Genomic DNA, 18,490 nt, shown 5'->3' with positions numbered 1-18,490 from the left:
CAAAACGCGCAGGCACTGAGGAGCCGGGCACACAATGAATGCCAATCCCCGAGCAAGGCGCATGCGTGTGCGGGGGACACAGGAGCTCCCCCACGCAGGAAACGGGTAAGCAGAGAGGACAGCAGCATGGAGGGGGCCTCGAGGAAGCCCTGCTTTTGTTCAAAGACCATTTGCTGAGATTTACTTGGAATTTTTATGATTTCAAGAGCGCTCACGTCAGAGGCCATGTGGAGAAGCAAGACTGCAATCCAATACTTAAAAGCATGTCTTGGTTCTGCAGAAACTGTCCTCTTTCTTATTTATTTATTTTTTTCACCATGGTCTTCGCTTTGGACAGAACCTATAAACAAACAGCTGCATCTGAAGTGGGATGGGAGGACCGGACACGAGAGAAAAGGGAAGCTGTATCTTACTGAGCGATTATTTTTTTATTACCATGCTGGGAACCCAAAAATGACTACACTCTCAAAGATGTTTCCCTGAAAAAAAATCTTTAGATCCATCTTTAATGAGAAAGAAACGGGGGGGAGGGCGGGTAGATGTTCGCCCAGGTCTTGTCTCACACACACAAGTCTATACCTTTCCCCGGCTCCTCAGTAGGCCGCTGGCTCTTAAATTCCACGTTTGAATTAAATGCCCCGAGAGCCTTGAGTGACTGTCACCCACCCATTAAGAGATAGATAGATCCATTATGTGGCACTGATGAAATCCTTGTATGATTTGTGACCCTTTAACTAACGACATTTTCTCTAAGGTGACAAAAATCACAACAGAACATAAAAAAAAGAGCGCTTCATTTACCAAGGAACCCGCCATACATTATTTAAATCTCTCCCTGGGAGAGAGCAAGGCCAGGATGCACACTGAGTAACTGCCCTCAACGTGAAATGATTCCTTTTCATGGAACCGCTGAGTGCTGATTTCTGACTGGTCATTAGGAGAAAAACAAATAATAATTAGAAAGTAATACTATTTACGCTTCTGAAAAGGACAGAAAATATGTATACAGAAGCTCTCAAGCTAATAAAAATATAATGTAGATCACTTCAAAGCATTTCTCATGGATCTCGCGCAGCCACTACTAAAATGAAATGATGTTAAACCCACTTCCTTAAGTCCTATTAAAAAAATCTCTCCGCTGAACCAAGAATGGCCCAGCCCACTGGAAGTTGCACCCTGGTTTCAGAAAATTGCATTTGACTGCCTTCTATTGATTTCCAGCACATTTAAAACGGTCGCTAACTGCTGATGCTGCTGGTCTTGGAATTTAAAATGTCCACAGCATTTACATAGCATCAAAAAATCACTGTTTCCACACTGGGCGTTTGTAATGCAGCTCCCTTTCTGCGGCCGATGCAGCCAGCTTGCTCCCAGGAGGACACCTGGCCGTCATCTCCTAGTGCAGCTTACAATGAAATCTCATAGTTTTCTTTCACCTCTAACAGCATATTGACTGAGAAATAAAACGATTTCTCGTTTCCTCCCTCCTCCCTTATCCTTTTTTATTTTAATGGTTCAGTATTTCAATGGCTTTGTGTTTGTCGTTTTCAATAAAACTCATACTTAGAATATGGGGAGGTTCAATACTTTACAATTATGTTCAAACAAACACAATGTCCTCTTGAAATGAGCCCAAGTGAAGCTGTCCATGTACTAGTTTCTTACTTAGCTTCCTGGTCAAGATCTTACCCAAACATAAATGCATTTTCCAGTTCCTGCTACCCGTAAGCCACGGGTATAAAATACATGTATAATTCGAATCACAAAGTATTTGTTAAATGCTAGTCCCATCAATTATGCCTTATTTCTTGATGGTTTTACAAATAATGTGTTCAGAAGACAGGCTCAGGGAATGTGTAAATATCTCGATAAACAATTAATGAGCATCAGTCGATATAAAAACACCGATTCCCCGCACCCAACTCTTGATGCAAATGATTCTTTCCCTAAAGGAGACATTACCATACAAAAGCTATAGATTCCGTTGCTAAGCATCCATTAAAAATGGAACAGCCACGTATGATGAAAGTCACGTCACTAGTAAAAATGGAATTTGCATTCGTCACGCACATTCCTCATGACTGCAGCCCCAGCGGCACCATGGTGGCCATGAACACCTACTGCAGGGGTACTCTGGAGGCACATACACAGATGCCACCTTCCTGAGACTTGAGTATAACTACACCCACAGCACGGTGCCTGCTATGTGACTGTGCTTACGCAGGAAATGTAAACATCTTCTTCGTCCTAGTAAATTTAGTATCATCGGGTTCGTACGTCAATAAATACGCTTTTGCTTGTTTGTTTTGTATTGTTTTTTAACAGGACATTTTCCAGGCCACGCAGCAGACCTGACTCTTTGACTGAGCTATCAGTTAGGGAAGAAGCAGGGCTGAGTGGGGGCTGGGGGCTTCGGGTTCATGAAATGCACATTATTTATTCATTCATTCAACATTCTCTTCCACTTGTTCCTATTATGTACGGAACATTGAGCTGCGCTGGGCCTGGCGCGGAGAACACTGCATACACATTAACTCAGTGCAGTTCATTCATAACCATTTTCCACACCTATATTTATTCAATGAAAAAGTGCTGAACCAGGCGTGAGCCGTGAACAGAAATCACTTCAGAGCACCATGGTTCCCCCTCGGGCCTCTCATTGGGGTGAAATTGACCAGTGATCCGATTTCCAAGTCATTCTTGTCCTAAGACCAGTCCCCTCCATTTCTGGAGTTACCAGCTTGGTGGCAACATATAACAAAACATATTGTTAGCACCTCCCTTGTCCTTAAAATATGGACTTCCTATTAAAATATACTCACAAATTTATAGACAAGCATCCTTCGTAGGCAGCCAGAGACATCATCTCTCCGTTCATGCCATAATTTTAGATGTAATAATAATAATTATCATTGAAAAATGATATTCAATTAACACAGCAGTTTTCTGAGTAGCTGCCGAATGATGTGGAAGGAAAAACATGTGATTATTTAAAAAAAGAAAGCTCCATTCTGCCTGGCCAGTGTAGCTCAGTGGTTGAACTTCAACCCATGATACAACCAGGGGTCATGGTTTGGCTTCCGGTCAGGGTTTGGGGCTAGATCCCTAGTAGGGGGTGTGTAGGAGGCAGCCAATAAATGGTCCTCTTTCATCAGTGATATTTCTGTCTCTCTCCTTTCCTCTCTCTGAAATCAATAAAAAAAAAACACATTAAAAAAAGGTCCCATCTTTGTCTTCTATAGCTTTCTGTATAAAAACTGGTAAGAATTGCCAAAACCGGTTTGGCTCAGTGGATAGAGCGTCGGCCTGCAGACTCAAGGGTCCCAGGTTCAATTCCGGTCAAGGGCATGTACCTTGGTTGCGGGCACATCCTCAGTAGGGAGTGTGCAAGAGGCAGCTGATCGATGTTTCTCTCTCATCGATGTTTCTAACTATCCCTCTCTCTTCCTCTCTGTAAAAAATCAATAAAATATATTTTAAAAAAATAAGAACTGGTAAGAATATATAATAATATTACTAATAATCAGATCAAGAGGTCCTGGTGACTTTTCTACTTTCAAATGAATAATAGCTCACTTATCAGCCCGTACTTTGGGCTATTTGTATCAGTTAATTAAATGGGTGAATGGAGGTATGTTTCTGAAATTAAATTTTGTTATTTAAACTGAACTCACCATAAGATTATTTAGACTAATTTTATATGATGCCAAAATAAATTCACTCAAATTGGTTATTAAATTATAAAGAAAACCTGGGACCTTCCCAGTTCATAGAAAAGGTAGTAAAATTAACTGGTAGTTCAAATCAAGAATCTTAAAAAAAGGGCAAAGTCTATTAGAGTTAGAAAACAGGTTTAATTAATACGTGATAAGACTGTTACAAGGGGAAGGATAACTCAGAAACGACTTAATTTATATCATCTCAGTTGTGAAATGAAAGACCTTGCCTCCAAATCTACTGGTGCTCAGGGTTTATTGAATTATTAATTTGGAAAAATCTGAAAGGAAGAATGGTTTCTAAGTAACATGTTTCTCTAAGTGATATGGAATGATGATAGTGTGAATTCCCTGTTTATTTTTTCCATCCCCATTTATCCCTTCTATGCCTTCTTCCCCCTCCACCCCACAACCACCACACTGTTGCCCATGACCACGAGTTTTCTCTCTTTTTACTTTATTTTTTCGCTTATTCCCTCTATCCCCCAAACCCGGGCCAGAGCTGTCTGCCCTCTATTCTCTGTTTAACAATTTCTAGACATTGTTACTGTTTATATAGATTCAATGTTTGCAATGAAACTCTAATAAATAGTCAATAGACTGGGTAAATTTCATATATGACTGAGGGTCATCCATCACGTTATAAGTGTGTTTGAAATAGTTTCACGTCCTCTGTATTTCAGAATGAGGAGGAAATGGATCCATCAGGTCCCTTATCGATGAGAAAAATCCAATTGTCGATCCATTTGAAGCACAAAGCAAAGAGCACAATCCAGAAACACGTCTGTTAGTGTCACCCTTCCCCAGATCTTCCTGGACTTGAAGAGTACGGGAAACTTAGCCCCCCACTGAGTCCCCCAGAAAAGATTTAAGGCCCAACAGCTTTCTTGAAGTCATTCCAAGTACAAGAGCTCCCATTGAGAAGTCAGAGAAATGCCTTAAGAAAAAAATCACTCAGAAATTCAATTTGCTATTTTGAACCTCAATTTTTTAAAAAAATATTTTCTGGCATGTTTTGAAAATGCCAGGAAAAAGGAAAAAACCCAAGTCCCTCTGCACAGATTCCCATCTGCTAAGTGCAAGCACTTGAGACGTGAGGCTCAGATGCTTCTCTCTCCTTTTCACCAGGATCCATCACTGGAGACTCTGGAGACAACCTAAGTGAGTGCTGAGCTACGACATACAGAAGTACCTCCTGCTCAAAGTCAGGCTAAAACACACACGCACGCGAACACACACGTGCGCACACACCCACCATTTTATAACGTTATTTTTCCAGGTAAAACAGAGCTTCCCAAGAGGTCCGCAGAAGCACCGGTGTGTGCCAAGGCCGAGGCTCAGCCAGAACAGTCAGGTCTGCTCTCCCGGCTCCCGGGCAGTCACAGACCTGGCACACGCGGTTCCTGATTACAATGATAAACACATCAGCGGGGTGCTGGGAAACCCCTGGAAGGAAGAGCGGTAACTGCTCTTTTTGATCAACTAGGTTTAAAAATATGCTTGTGCTGGATGAAGCCCTTTCCCAAAGGTCCCAGGGGCCTGTGAGCAGTAAAGGAAACCATTAAGTGCTGCCTCTCATAGCGTACAGCATGGTGATTAGGGTCAGGTGACCAGACGTCCCGCTTTTGGTAGGACAGTCCCGATTTTTAACAATTTGTCCCACGTCCCGTGGCATTTTTAAAAAGTCCCAATTTTTGGAAAGAATGCACGACAAGCTAGGGAACGGCGGGAGAACGGGGAGGGAATATACGGTTTTCGGCGGCCATGTGGCTATTTAGCCAGGATATGAGTTTTATATTATTTTTGCTAATTTTATAATGTTAAACTTTAATAATAACAAATAATTGTTGAGAACTGATTATCGAGAACTGCTTATCAAAGTTCGCATTGTTGATCAGTTGTTAGAATTCGACCACCATTGTTTGGACTTAATGAACAATGGCATTTTTTGGGATTGGCAACGACGAAAACATTTTGTAACTGTCTCTCAGATGAGACACATCGTACTGCGTGCTAGTAAGCTAAACAAGTGATGTCATTACAAATCAGCTGTTCAGATAATTTAGGTAAGTAATTTATTTATTTCATAAATACATAAATTTTCTTGAATTTAGCAGACAGTACTCGTATTATTTATATTTTATAGTGGCGGCAAAAAGTCTAGCGCCGGCCTTGAAAGTGACACTTACGACTTAAGTTATGGCAAATTCATGACCTTTTAAACAATGACAGCAATCTACTAAAAAAAATTCACTCAAATGAGAAATATGCCAAAGAATAAAATTATACTATACATAATTTCTTATTTATTATATTTGTAAATTTTACTTATGTTGAAATTAAAAAAATATATTCCAATACTATTTTTGCGTTCTATGAAAATTTTTGTTGCTCCATATAGACCAAATCTTTAACCAAGAACCCCCCACCGGTCAATGGTGTCCCGCTTTACCAATGTTAAAATCTGGTCACCTTAGATTAGGGGAGATCCCGCACTCTGATGAGAGCACAGGAAGGCTCTTTGTTTTGACATCCGGCTTTCCCTGCAGAGGCAGGTCAATGGCATCACTCCGTGGACATCGGGGCTGCTGCTGAAAAGACCATTCTCGCCATGTTTCATTTTTGCAACTATAAGTTGGAATTTTAGAACCCAAGTTCATGTACTTCCTGTGGGTCTGTGTCTACGTAACAGTCTGTTTCTTTCTTTGAAATTTTTTTTTAAACTTACTTCAGAGAGGAAGGGAGAGGGAGAGAGAGATTGAAATATCAATGATGAGAGAAAATCCTTCATTGCCTGCCTCCTGCACGCCCCCTACTGGGGATTGAGCCTACAACCGAGGTATGTGCCCCTGACTGGAATTGAACGTGGAACCCTTTAGTCCATGGGCCAATGCACTATCCACTGAGCCAAACCAGCTAGGGCAGCAAGTCTCAAATATTGATAAGTTATCTCCCAAAATATCAATCACGGACTTAATGCTTGCGGCTGGGCTGGATGCAGAGTGTATCCAATGAAGACCACACAAACCCTGCTCTCAGGGTCCACTTTCAGCGAAAGGATCCCAGCTGTGCATGCAGAGACCATTATGTTGATGCAAGACTTAAAAGAAGGGCTATGATGTTACTATTAGAAGCATGGCCACGTTAGGGAAGAAGGTGCATTTAATGTATCAGAATATTTATGTGGGGACATAATGAGTACCAGTCCTTTCAGAAGGAGCCATTTCTTGCACAGTCTTCTGTGAACTATGGAATGGCTTCACGCATGGATTTACAGTCCATTCTCTCTGAAAAAAGGAGAGATGGGCAGTGTCAGGGGGACATTCCCGGGCACCAATGACAGGGAGAGGCACAAACTCCAGCCGTAAAATTAAATCCATAAAAAACACAGATGACTTTCCAGAATATTATTTACAAAAATCACCGGGTTGTGAATCAAACTCCTATTGAAAATGGCTTTGCCATACGACTCCATCGAGGCTTTCTACTTAATGAGATGTCTGGCCGGGAAGATGTGGGGAGCATTTACCCAGAATGCCACCGCGGGCTCGCAACTTGACGGAAATGCTTGCAAGAAGCTTTGAAAGTGGCAACACATTTATGAACAACATTGTCAAATTTCCCCTAAAGGAACGTGCGAACAGAGAGTACCAGCCGCGAATCAGGCTGTCAATGACGGGCTGATGCTACTGAGTCTCCAGGCACTGCTCCATTTTAGGGTGGAATCCCACTTTTCAAATCATCCTTCTTTTACAATCATTTAATTCTACTTAGTCTATCATTCATCATATTTTGATCATGCATCCTACTTCTAGATAAGATGCATAGCTCCCGGCCAGCATGGCTCAGTGATTGAGCGTCGACCTATTGAGTGTCACGGTTTGATTCCCGGTCAGGGCACATGCCCGGGTTGGGGGCTGGATCCCCAGCAGGGGGCATGCAGGAGGCAGTCGATCCATGGTTCTCTCTCATCATTGATGTTTATCTCTTTCCCTCTCTTCTTCTGCCTTCCTCTCTGAAATCCATAAAAACATATTTTTAAAAGATGTATAGAAGGACTTACACTAATCCACAGATGAGCCCATCCACCACAAAAGTTAGTAAAATAAATTTGAGTGGCAACAATCAGAATGCATTCCAAATTGAAAGGGAAATAGCGTACATGGCCTTTCTGACTGGATTACCCTTTGGGCTAACTGGTCTCTCCACAGCTCTGCATATAATTACGATGGATCTGAGTAGATTGTGTTCATTGGTTTCCACATCCTCATCATCTTCCTTCATTGCCAGAGTGTGTGATTTTGAAGGTGACATACTGTCTTCTTCTCCTTTGTATCCATAGAAACCCCTATGGCAAAGTTCAGTAAATGCAGGATGGATGACCGATGGGCTGCCTGAAAGAATGCATGAGATTCTTCTCTGTCTTACTGCTTGTGTTGGGGCTATGTTGTTTTTTTTTTACATCAGTTATTCAGGTTTTTAGTTTTTTTAAATATATTTTTATTGATTGTAGAAAAGGAGAGGGAGAGAGAGATAGAGACAACAATGATGAGAATCATTGATCTCCTGCATGCCCCCTACTGGGAATTGAGCCCATAAATCGGACATGTGCCCTGACCTGGAATCCAATGGTGACATCCTAGTTCCTAGGTCAATGCTAAACCACTGAGCCACGCAGGTTGGACAGTTATTCAGTTTTTGAATTAGCATAAGATTTGACTTGAAATTCTTTAAACTTATATATGAACTAAAAGCCACGATATTAAAACACTGTACTAGATATTTCTTCATTCTAACAAAATGTATATATGTATATATGTGTATATATATACACACACACACACACACACACACATATATATATATATATATATATATGTATATACTAGAGGCCTGATGCACGAAGATTCATGCAAGAATGGACCTCGTTCCCCTGGTTGCCGGCAGTGCCTTCACTCTGGCAAGAGCCACCTTTCCACCTTCCCACACTGCCCTGAGGCCTGGAGCGGCTGGGGTGGTGCGGAACGCCTGCATCTCCATGGTGATGACACAAGCGTCCCACCCCACCCCCAGCCGCTCAATGCCTGTGTATGCAAATTAACCCACCCTTTTTTTTGTTGTGTTAATTTGCATACTCACTCCTGATTGGCTGGTGGGCATCATGAAGGTATGGTCAATTAGCATGTTACTCTTTTATTAGGAATATATATATATTTACAGGTCCTTAAATTCATGAGTTTTTCAATAGATATTTATCTGAGCACTGGCACACTCCTAGAATATTTTTTTTCAAATGAGAAGAAAGAAAATTAACTAGCTATAAGCTTGAATAAAATGTCATGGGGGAAAAAAAAGTAACCTAGAGGAAAAATCTCAGAAGATAAGCAGAAAACAGTCACTAAGACTTCCAGAAATAATTTATTTATTCAGTAACCCCTTTCCAGGAGTCATCCATTTGTTCAGTCGCATTGTCTTGCACTGTTCTCTAAAGGGTAACTAGGTAAATACTTAGCATTCGCACATTAACAATAAAAAAGGTATTCTGCCACTTAGAGGAAACACACCATCCAACAAGGGAAAGAATAGGAAGGAGAAGAGTAGTCACAGAAGATCCAAGGGGAGAATGAGCACAAAAGAAACCAGTGACATAACTAACTAGGATGTCAGCACGAACTCCGTGGGAAACACAACTGTACTCGAATCTGTACACAAGACAATGGCCCAAGGTCATCTGTCCTGCCTCCCTCCACCCCATCCTCTCTCTTACTTACAGTGAAGAGTGCTTCGTGAAATGGTGTCATTTGCATATGAAGATGACCCATTGGTAGTAAATCTACAAAACTGTTTTGTTTTTGGAGTAGGAAAGGGGTGGCACAAACTCCCCCACCTGGACCTCTTGTGAGCAACGGGAAGTCACAGCAGCAGTCGGTGGGCATAGAGGAAAACAAAACAAACACTCAGGGAGTGAAAAATCAATCAGATTGCAGTTAGTGCTGGGGGGAGACTGAGTACTGACACCTGACATATTTCCTCCAAATTCTGACCAATGAAGCTTAACTGTCCAGAAGGTGTCAAATCGTGGGTCTACATTTAGTCCAGCCGTAGAATGAGGTATTGTTCCACCTTGGCGACTTTCAGGAAGCACCCCAATTCCTCCTCACGGTACAGCCTTCATTGTGCATTAGAAATGGAACGCCAGGCACCTCTGAACACCCTAACTCTGAGAAAGTAAGAGAGGGGGGATGCTGCAACCTTTTGGTAGTGGAAAAACACAATCCAGGTAATATTCTGAGTAGTTGGTTCCTATGTGCCAGCCACTGACACCCCCCACAAAACACATACATTGAGGTGGAATGCTTGCATTTTTTGGGCTGAGTGCCTCTGGTAGAATGTGGTAATAGAGTGATCGCAGCCGAACCTGGTGCAGCTTTTGCAGCTGCGCATGAAGAGGAAGGGGTGTGGACTCAGAAACCACCTTTGTCAGGTGCTATCCCAGGTCCTTATAGAACATGTGGTGCTTGAGCCTAACAATGGAACTATGTGGTAGGTATTATCATCATTTTCTCAAATAAGAAACTGAGTCTTGGAGTAAAACAAAACTTCTCCAGGGTCAGATAGTGATAATGTCAGAATCTGGCTACAAGAACTTACTCCAAAGTCCATGATCTTTATTTTATCTATATATATAAAAGGCTAAGTGACCATCTGCCTGGCTGGTAGGTATGATGTGCACTGACCACCAGGGGGCAGGCGCTCAATGCAGGAGCTGCTGAGCTGCAGTGACTTGGCAGCGGTGGTTCTTGGGTGATGCACCCTGGAACCAGAGAGGAGGGAACCCGATTCCTCATGGCAGGTGGGGGGCGGGAGGGTGAGGGGTGGGGGTTGGGAGGGCGCACGATTCCACCTTTGGCAGTGGGTTTGCTGTTGCTGGGACACTGTCGGCCCTGAATCTGGTTTACTGCCAAGCCGTGGTGACCGCAGACATTTTTTGAGCCACGGTGCTCCCCCAGGTGCGGCTGGCTGGGAGGGATGGTGGCAGGTTGGCTTCAGGGTGTGTCTGGCCCGTCTTACCCAGTCCCACCCCGCTGGCCACCTTCTAATTAATTTCCTTTCAATGTGCACGAATCCATGCACTGGGCCACTAGTTTAAAATAAAGATGATATAAATATTACTGAAGACCTTGATAGAATTCCTATATTTTGTATTATTTATATACTAACCAAATGGATGGAACTACTTGGCCTAAAATCTCAAGTGGAACAACATGAATTTTCAGATGAATATAATTTGTGACCAAGAGTTTTATACCCTACTTTTTCAGTCATTTCAGCCTTACCTTAAAGACTTTGCTAGACTGGCAGAATCCCTGGGTAGTGACAGCATTGTAGTGACTGTAATGTTTTAAGAGATGGTTATAAACACATCTGCTTGGCTAAAAATAAAAGCATTTCTTTCATCAATTTGTCCAAGGCTTTAAGAAATGCCACTCTCAGCAGGGCTTATCAAGACCTATAAATAGAGACAACCCAACACCAGTGAACTAAGCCGCTGCGCCAAGCCCGTGCAGCAGTCCTAACTCACCATTCTCTAGGAGGGCTTCCTATGGAACACACTTGGGGACAGTACTCTGTTTACAAATTAGGTGGCAACTCAAGAGTTAAGCTACATAGTACACACATATAAATATACAAACAAACTGGTGATCATTGATATGCATGTATATAAATGGATCACAGTGAAATAATTTCAGAAAAGGACCAGATGTTTGATTGAAAGGCTCTCTCTCACCCAGTCGGCGTGCTCAGTAGTTGAGTGTCAATCTATGAACCAGGAGGTCATGGCTTGATTCCAGTCAAGGGCACATGCCCGGGTTGTAGGCTCAATCCCCAGTAGGGGGCTGTGCAGGAGGCAGCTGATCAATGATTCTGTCTCATCATTGACATTCCTATCTCTCTTTCCCCCTCTCCCTTCCTCTCTGAAATCAATAAAAATATATATACAAGAAAGGCTCTCTCTCTGCATGCCTGTGACCTCCTATGAATTCTACTGCATTAACTTCCATGTTGTATTGTCACGCTTTTCTTCCCAACCAGAGCATGAGCTTCCTAAGTTCAGAGACTGTATCCTTTCCTTTGCGACCTCAGTGCCTAACCCTGTCTGACATTCAGATTCCATATTGAACAGATAAATAATTAGCAGAAAGTAAAATGTCAATGTGCATAATGGAACCACAGGTTACAATCCATGTTTGCACTCAGGAATGGATCTGACTTCTTCCCACGTACCCGTGAACGCTTGGAAATACATCTCTAGTTCATCCAGGCACACATGTCACAGAAGAAAGTTACATTTAATCGTGTGTAGATGAACTGGGATGACTCAAAGCGCCAGGAGCCTCCCACAGAGCCCAGGGCGGAAGCTGAAAGGAGTTGCCTGTCCTTGAATTCTGAGCGATTGTAGCATGCTGGTCCCAGGACAATGTGATAAAGCTGGTGGAGTTTGTATCTGAGATGACCTTCGCCCTCCGGTGTTTGAACTTCCTGGACCTTTTGCCTCTGTTCTCAGGCACCCAGAGCCTTTGGGATGGGTTCCGACTGAGAGGATGGATGTGGGAAGAGCATGCGCTTTGCCTCCACTTGTCTGAAGCGGGTGTGCGTTCATTTCTATAACCCTTAGTCCCCTCCCTATAAATTCAGAAAAATAATGATGTTGCTCTGAGAGAAATGCTGTGGGCCTAGAGGAAAGGACACACATGAAAATGCTCTGTAAACTATGAATCGTTAAACAGGTATTTGATGTTATTTAAAGGAGCAGGGAGGGACCTGAAGGGTATCACGCAGAGCGAAATAAGCTAGTCAGAGAGAGACAAGTATCACAGGATCTCACTATGTATATATGGAATCGAATGGAACAAAATAATCTGACACACAAAATAGATCCAGAGACATGGAAGCATGCAACATACTGAGGATTCTCAGAGGGAAGGGGGTGGGGGCTGGGAGATCAACCAAAAAACTTATATGCCTATATGCATAACCCATGGACCCAGACAACAGTGGGGTGAAGGCCTGGGGAGGGATCCGAGTGGGGAGGAGGTCAATGAGGGGATAAAAAGGGGACCTCTGTAATATTTTCAATAACGAAATTTTTAAAAATTTGTGCTCAATGTGAAACTTCAAAATTTAATATCCCAGATTATTAAAATACTGTCCACTAACTAGTTTGTAGATTTAAAAAAGAAAATATATCCTACTGTGAACAATAAACAAATGAGTAAATAAATAACCTCAAACAAAAATTAATAAAAGAGCCTTAAAACTGGGGACTGCCAATGTCCTCCATGCCCGGAAGTCCCTGTGACCTAAATAAAGAACCTCTCTCCCTCATCCGAACTCCCACCTCTCGTCACCACTACTGGGACCCAGACACAACAGGACAGCTGCCTAAGTCTACCCACTTTAAGCTAAAATGCCTGATAAACACAACCAGCCTTCGTGGGTTGGTGTTTTTAAAGCGGGGGTTGGGAATCCAGTTATTCTGGAGGCTGCTGGGGACAAGTCCTGTTTGTGTCCAGTCTGACCACTCATCCTGACCCTGAGAAACACGGGCGGAGAACATTCATCTCTGTCATAACCGCCAGCCCATAAAGGATGGCAATTTAATTTTCTGAGATTTGCTAATCTGAAAGTTTAATTAAGAGGAACCCAAGACACTGAAATCGTTTTCTATCAAATATATAGAATAGCAATACTAACCACCAGATGATTTATGTTGCCAGAGTGACTGTAAAAATTATATTTATAAAAGAAACCAAGTGTAACCACTTCAACAATTCTAGGAAGGCACACTCTAAGAGGTAAAATTAAAATTAGGGGAAATGAGACCATTTATAATGGGTCGTTATGACTCTAAGTAACGATGATTATTGGTTCTGCTTAATAAAACTGTCATCTAACACGAAATAGATATTAAGTAAATTATATTACATTATCATTCAATCATGCTACAAAATTCAATGCAAAGGTTTTTTGTTTTTTTTTTAATAAACCCATAAGAAACAGGCCCAATATTAACCTCTCTACCCATTTCAAATAATAAACTGTGGGAAGAAAACAAAATGGTGCCCTGTAAACGCTGCTTTTCACTAGGGGCCAGTGGCCAACGTGTGTTGTTGACATATTGTTTGACGATCTCGCTTTGATAGGATCCTTCATGAGGCCAGAATCAGACTTTCTGAAACGCTTCTCCTGCTATCCAGCTGCTGCTCATTCCGGCCAAAACCTGTCTTTCCCACCCTCCCCACGGCCCCCGCTGCTGCCTGACTCACGTGGCCGAGTCTGGTGCATCTCCTGTTGCTCCATTTCTAAGCCGGACGCACTCAGGAAGTGTTCACACGTGCTGTGAACACACCGACTCCCAGGTCCCCGCCCAGCCTACCGAGCCATCGGCTCCGTGGTGAGGCCGGTGGGTCTGCATGTTCGTGTTCTGCAGAGGTGTCCCCGAATACCTCAGGTCTGAACTACTGCCCATCAGTAAAGACAGCCTGCTAAGGCCCAGGTCTACTGCGGCTGCCTTTAACACTTAGCTGATTTCTAGTTAACTCATTATTGAACAATGTACTGAGAACATACGATTGGCCAGGCTGTTTACTAGGTGGTAGGTTTACCAACATAATGAGGCCTCCCCTCTCTCCTGCGTCTCATAGACTAACCCTAGGATTCTCCTCTCTGGAATTACTCTTTCAATACGATGGCATTATTTCGTCAAGATTTCACATAGAGTCCTGAGTTCCCTGCTCCCACGAGTACAAACCGAAAAAGGGGCTTCAATAAAATAAAATAACGTAGTCATTGAAATAAAACAATGCTAGAAAGTCTATAAAGAGACTAGACATAGATGAAGAGAAAACAGGTGAGTAGGAAGACGGAAGCATGCAAAATGCAGCACAGAAGGAGAGAGAAAGGAAGAACAGTAAAGAGAATATAAGAGGCAGGGAGGAAAGAAAACCAAGCCGCTCTGACATCTAATAAGAATCCCAGTGAGAAATCCTAGTGTTCAACGGGAAGACAAAGTGTCTGAAAGGAGGGCTGTAAAATGTCTTCACCTGTGGACAGTTTGCAGTGAGGCTGCGTTGCAGAACATTAGGGGTGAAGAGAAAGTGTGCGAATCGAGTCCCGATGAAGGAGAAACAAGTGGCTTATTTAAAAGGAACGGTGAGACCCAGCCGACCCTCAGCCCCAGAAGAGGCACAAGCGAGTGGAGCAATCGCTTCACACCGCTAAGGGAGCAACGTCCAACCTCACACATTTAAGAGACGGTGTCATGAAAGAGCTCAAAGACACACAGGGACCCAGCACTTCCTACTTGACCTGAGAGAAACACTAAAGGACATACTTTAGTCATAAGCTTTTTATTTTCTTCAGGAAGAAACAGGGTGTTACTAAGTCAATGAAGTGTGTTGTCCAATCGAACGCAGTTTTGGGTAGAAATGGTAATAGTATTCCCAACGCTATTTTTTTTTAATCATTTAAATAAAAACTAGAACCAAGTTATGGGTAACGCACATCTTTCTTGACAAGAGGTTTATAAAAGCAGATTGTCAACAGGCAATTTTATAGCTTAAATTACTTTGAGGAGGTAGCAAGAGGCACTTGAGTGAACATTAAATGTGTCCTCGAAACCCGCGTGTTTACCTTTACGGCATCAATCTGATAGCACTTTAAACTCTATTGATCTGAAAACAGATTTTATTTTTACTAATTTCCCCAAAGAAGGATTGTTTTGTTTTATACAACGATTTTGTTAGACATTTTGAACATGTCAAACATGTCAAACATGTAATTGTTGAGTGATTAGCTCCTCACATAGAATGAAGGCCCTTGTCTTAAAAACTAGTTCACTCATCAGAGGGCATCTGGATTTTCAAGTAATAGACATTAGCTCCTATTACGAAAGTACCATCTGAGAGACTTGTGGCCATCTGGAACAGAAAAAGAGTGCCTTGTGTATTATTTAATTTAGGAGGTTTCTTATGGAGTTGGATTGGTATGCTGTAGATCAACAACTCTCATTAATATTGTAGCTATCCTTTAAAAAAATCATACATTATTTCAACATTTTCAATGTTGGTAGTGCAGAATTTCCCCCCGAGTTAAAACAACAATAAATTTTGAGTAAAAATTCTTGGTGAAGTCAAAGAGGTAATTATTTTTTCTAAGAGATATTTGGCCCTGTTCGTAAGACGATCTCCAAGGAAATAAATATGAACTGTCACATTTAATGAGAAATTCCAAGTATAATTCCAGTTCAGTATTTAATAAAAAAAACTCTTGGCTTTACTGACAGCAATATATTGTCAACGCCCTCTTGAAGTTATCAAACATTTTGTCTGTTCACTCAACTGGGGAAAAACAGTTACTCAATTCACTGAAAAAACATTTGAGTCATTTTGGTGTGAATAATGCTCTTTGCATCATTTTGTGTGAAAATAAACTGCTGGCTAATAGAAGTTTTCTTTTTTCTGCTAATTGTTACAAAGCACAACTTTTAGTCTTATTTTCTACATTTTTCCCTCACTACTTTTCTATGCAACTAGGCAAATAATGCCCTTATTCCTTTCTCCACAATTAACGGGTACATTCTTCTCTCAGACTTCCCGGACTTTTGTGCCCAGAAAGCAACTCTGGTTGTGCCCCGTGACTTCCTTTTGAAACACGAAGACAGAGGTGTCTCTTTTACCTCTCACGTCTCAGCATTTGAGGGGCATTTTTTACTGTACAATTACAAGGCTAGAAATACACTAAAAGAGAAACTGCTATGAAAAAGTATAAACATTCGACACCTAAAATATTCAAAAACAGAAACCAAACAAACAAAAATATATCTCCTTTTAATAGGGCCACCTAAAACAGGAGAAAACGGGACAATATAGATATTGGCACCATATGGAATCCTTCTTAGTAAATCGAACACATTAACTATTCTAATATATCTAAGGCAATCTATGATGAAGGAAAGAATATAAGGACAGAAAGAAAAGGAATTGTGGGAAATCTTAATGTGTTAATACAGTTTTGTGTGAAAGTAAGAAGCTGAACGGGAAAGGAAGTATTGAGAGATGTTAGAAGGAAGAGGACATGAGGAAATAGTTAAGAAAATGGAACAGGCAGAAGACCCCGTGGGATGAAAAGGCATGGCTCAGTTTTACTGACGGATTGATTGACTGTTTGTCTCCGTTCATGAAACCTGGGCATTCCAGATATTTAACAACTAATGATTAGTCTGAATCTTTAAAAGCCCTTGTCTTCATATTTGAAATAGTGTTGGTTACAATGTTACTACCCCCTTGTCAAATCTTGTGCTTGGGCAGCCTGCCTTCTAATGGGAACCTAAGACTATCCCCTGCCATATCCATATTGTGAAAGATACTGTCATTAATCACTTGATGCTTCATCCATCTTTTCCTACAGGAAGTTAACAGTGTAACTTGCCTGAAGATATTTTAAATGCATTAATAAAAAGGACTCTGCCCTGGCTGGTTTGGCTCAGTGGATAGAGCATCAGCCTGCGGACTGAAGGGTCCCAGATCCGATTCTGGCCAAGGGCACATGCCAGGTTGCAGGCTCGATCCTCAGTGGTGGGTGTGCAGGAGGCAGCGATCAAGGATTCTCTCTCATCATTGATGTTTCTCTCTCTTCCTTCCTCTCTGAAATCAATAAAAATATATTTAAAAAAAATAAAAATAAAAAGGACTCTGTGCATATTTAAAAATTGGACCTCCTACAGAATGCCTGCCACATTCTACGCACTTGATATTTGTTGTACTATTCATTCTCACATCAGGAGAACGAGAGACAAGAGGTGAAGTTATAAACACCAGGGATTTAAATGAGGCAGCTTTTATTATAATGTGCACCCTTAATCTTTATTTTAAGAAGACAGACATTTGTGTATTGTAGGCAACTTAAGGATGTGGTCCCTTCTGGAAAGGGGAATTTGAAAATGTGGGACTTATTTAGGTCAATGTCAGCCCATTAATTCTGTATCTGACAGGTTCTCGGCTGCTTTTACTAAATAACAGATTTTATAAATAATCACTCCAGTCAAACTCACCAAAGTCCATCATGTTTACAGCCCAATGTTTTCGTCTCAGAGCCTTCTGTCCACCTGAACCCGTATGCAATAGTCGTGTCTTCTTAAGACGAGCTCACTGCACTAACTGTGTGGTATACTGCTTACTTCTATAGCTTTCCGTGTCTGATTTGGTGTACTTCCAAAGCACTTGTTTTTCTTGTCATATGTAAAATGCCGTCAAGGACAACAAGGAGGAACTGAGCTGTACCCGGACGCGCAGGTTGCTCCCTGCAGAACCTAGGGAGTCATTCACGTTGCAGACTCTACAGATTTAATATTTGTTATAATATTTTTTGGCAGATGGCAGTATAGGGCCCCATTCCAATAACATTAGTTTATTGTGACAAATTGCCTACAGATGGACACAAAGTGTCTTGAGAAATGGCGCCTTTCCCAAATCACACGACGACGCCATGAGTTCGTGACTATAGTCCCTGCTAAAAAGTATTCCCAAATGCGTGTTAGATCTGCATTTAAAAAGAGACAAAAAATAATAGTGGGACTATTACAGACTCAGAAGTGATTATGTCATTTATCCCCCTTTTCTCTTTAAAGCTCAGTAAAGGACTCAAAACCTGGTTTCACTTATTTGTGGAAGCTAATGAACAAAATGAATTGACCAACAAAGACCCGAAGCAGG

General features: G+C 41.8%; 1 protein-coding gene across 1 annotated transcript in view; it reads right to left on the bottom strand.

The window, feature by feature from the left end:
• Window positions 1-6,923: 6,923 nt before the first annotated feature.
• LOC129148012 (sterile alpha motif domain-containing protein 1-like) overlaps window positions 6,924-18,490 on the bottom strand; it is a 49,084-nt gene continuing 37,517 nt past the window's right edge. Inside the window, exon 4 of the mRNA XM_054712240.1 lies at window positions 6,924-7,003. Within this exon, the coding sequence (XP_054568215.1) occupies window positions 6,988-7,003 (16 nt within the window). The 3' untranslated portion in view covers window positions 6,924-6,987. The remainder of the gene's footprint in view (window positions 7,004-18,490) is intronic.

Source organism: Eptesicus fuscus, chromosome 22, assembly GCF_027574615.1.
Source record: "Eptesicus fuscus isolate TK198812 chromosome 22, DD_ASM_mEF_20220401, whole genome shotgun sequence".
NCBI classification, from domain to species: Eukaryota; Metazoa; Chordata; class Mammalia; order Chiroptera; family Vespertilionidae; genus Eptesicus; species Eptesicus fuscus.
Note: the sequence above shows the minus strand (reverse complement) of the source record. Positions and strands in the feature narration are given on the sequence as shown.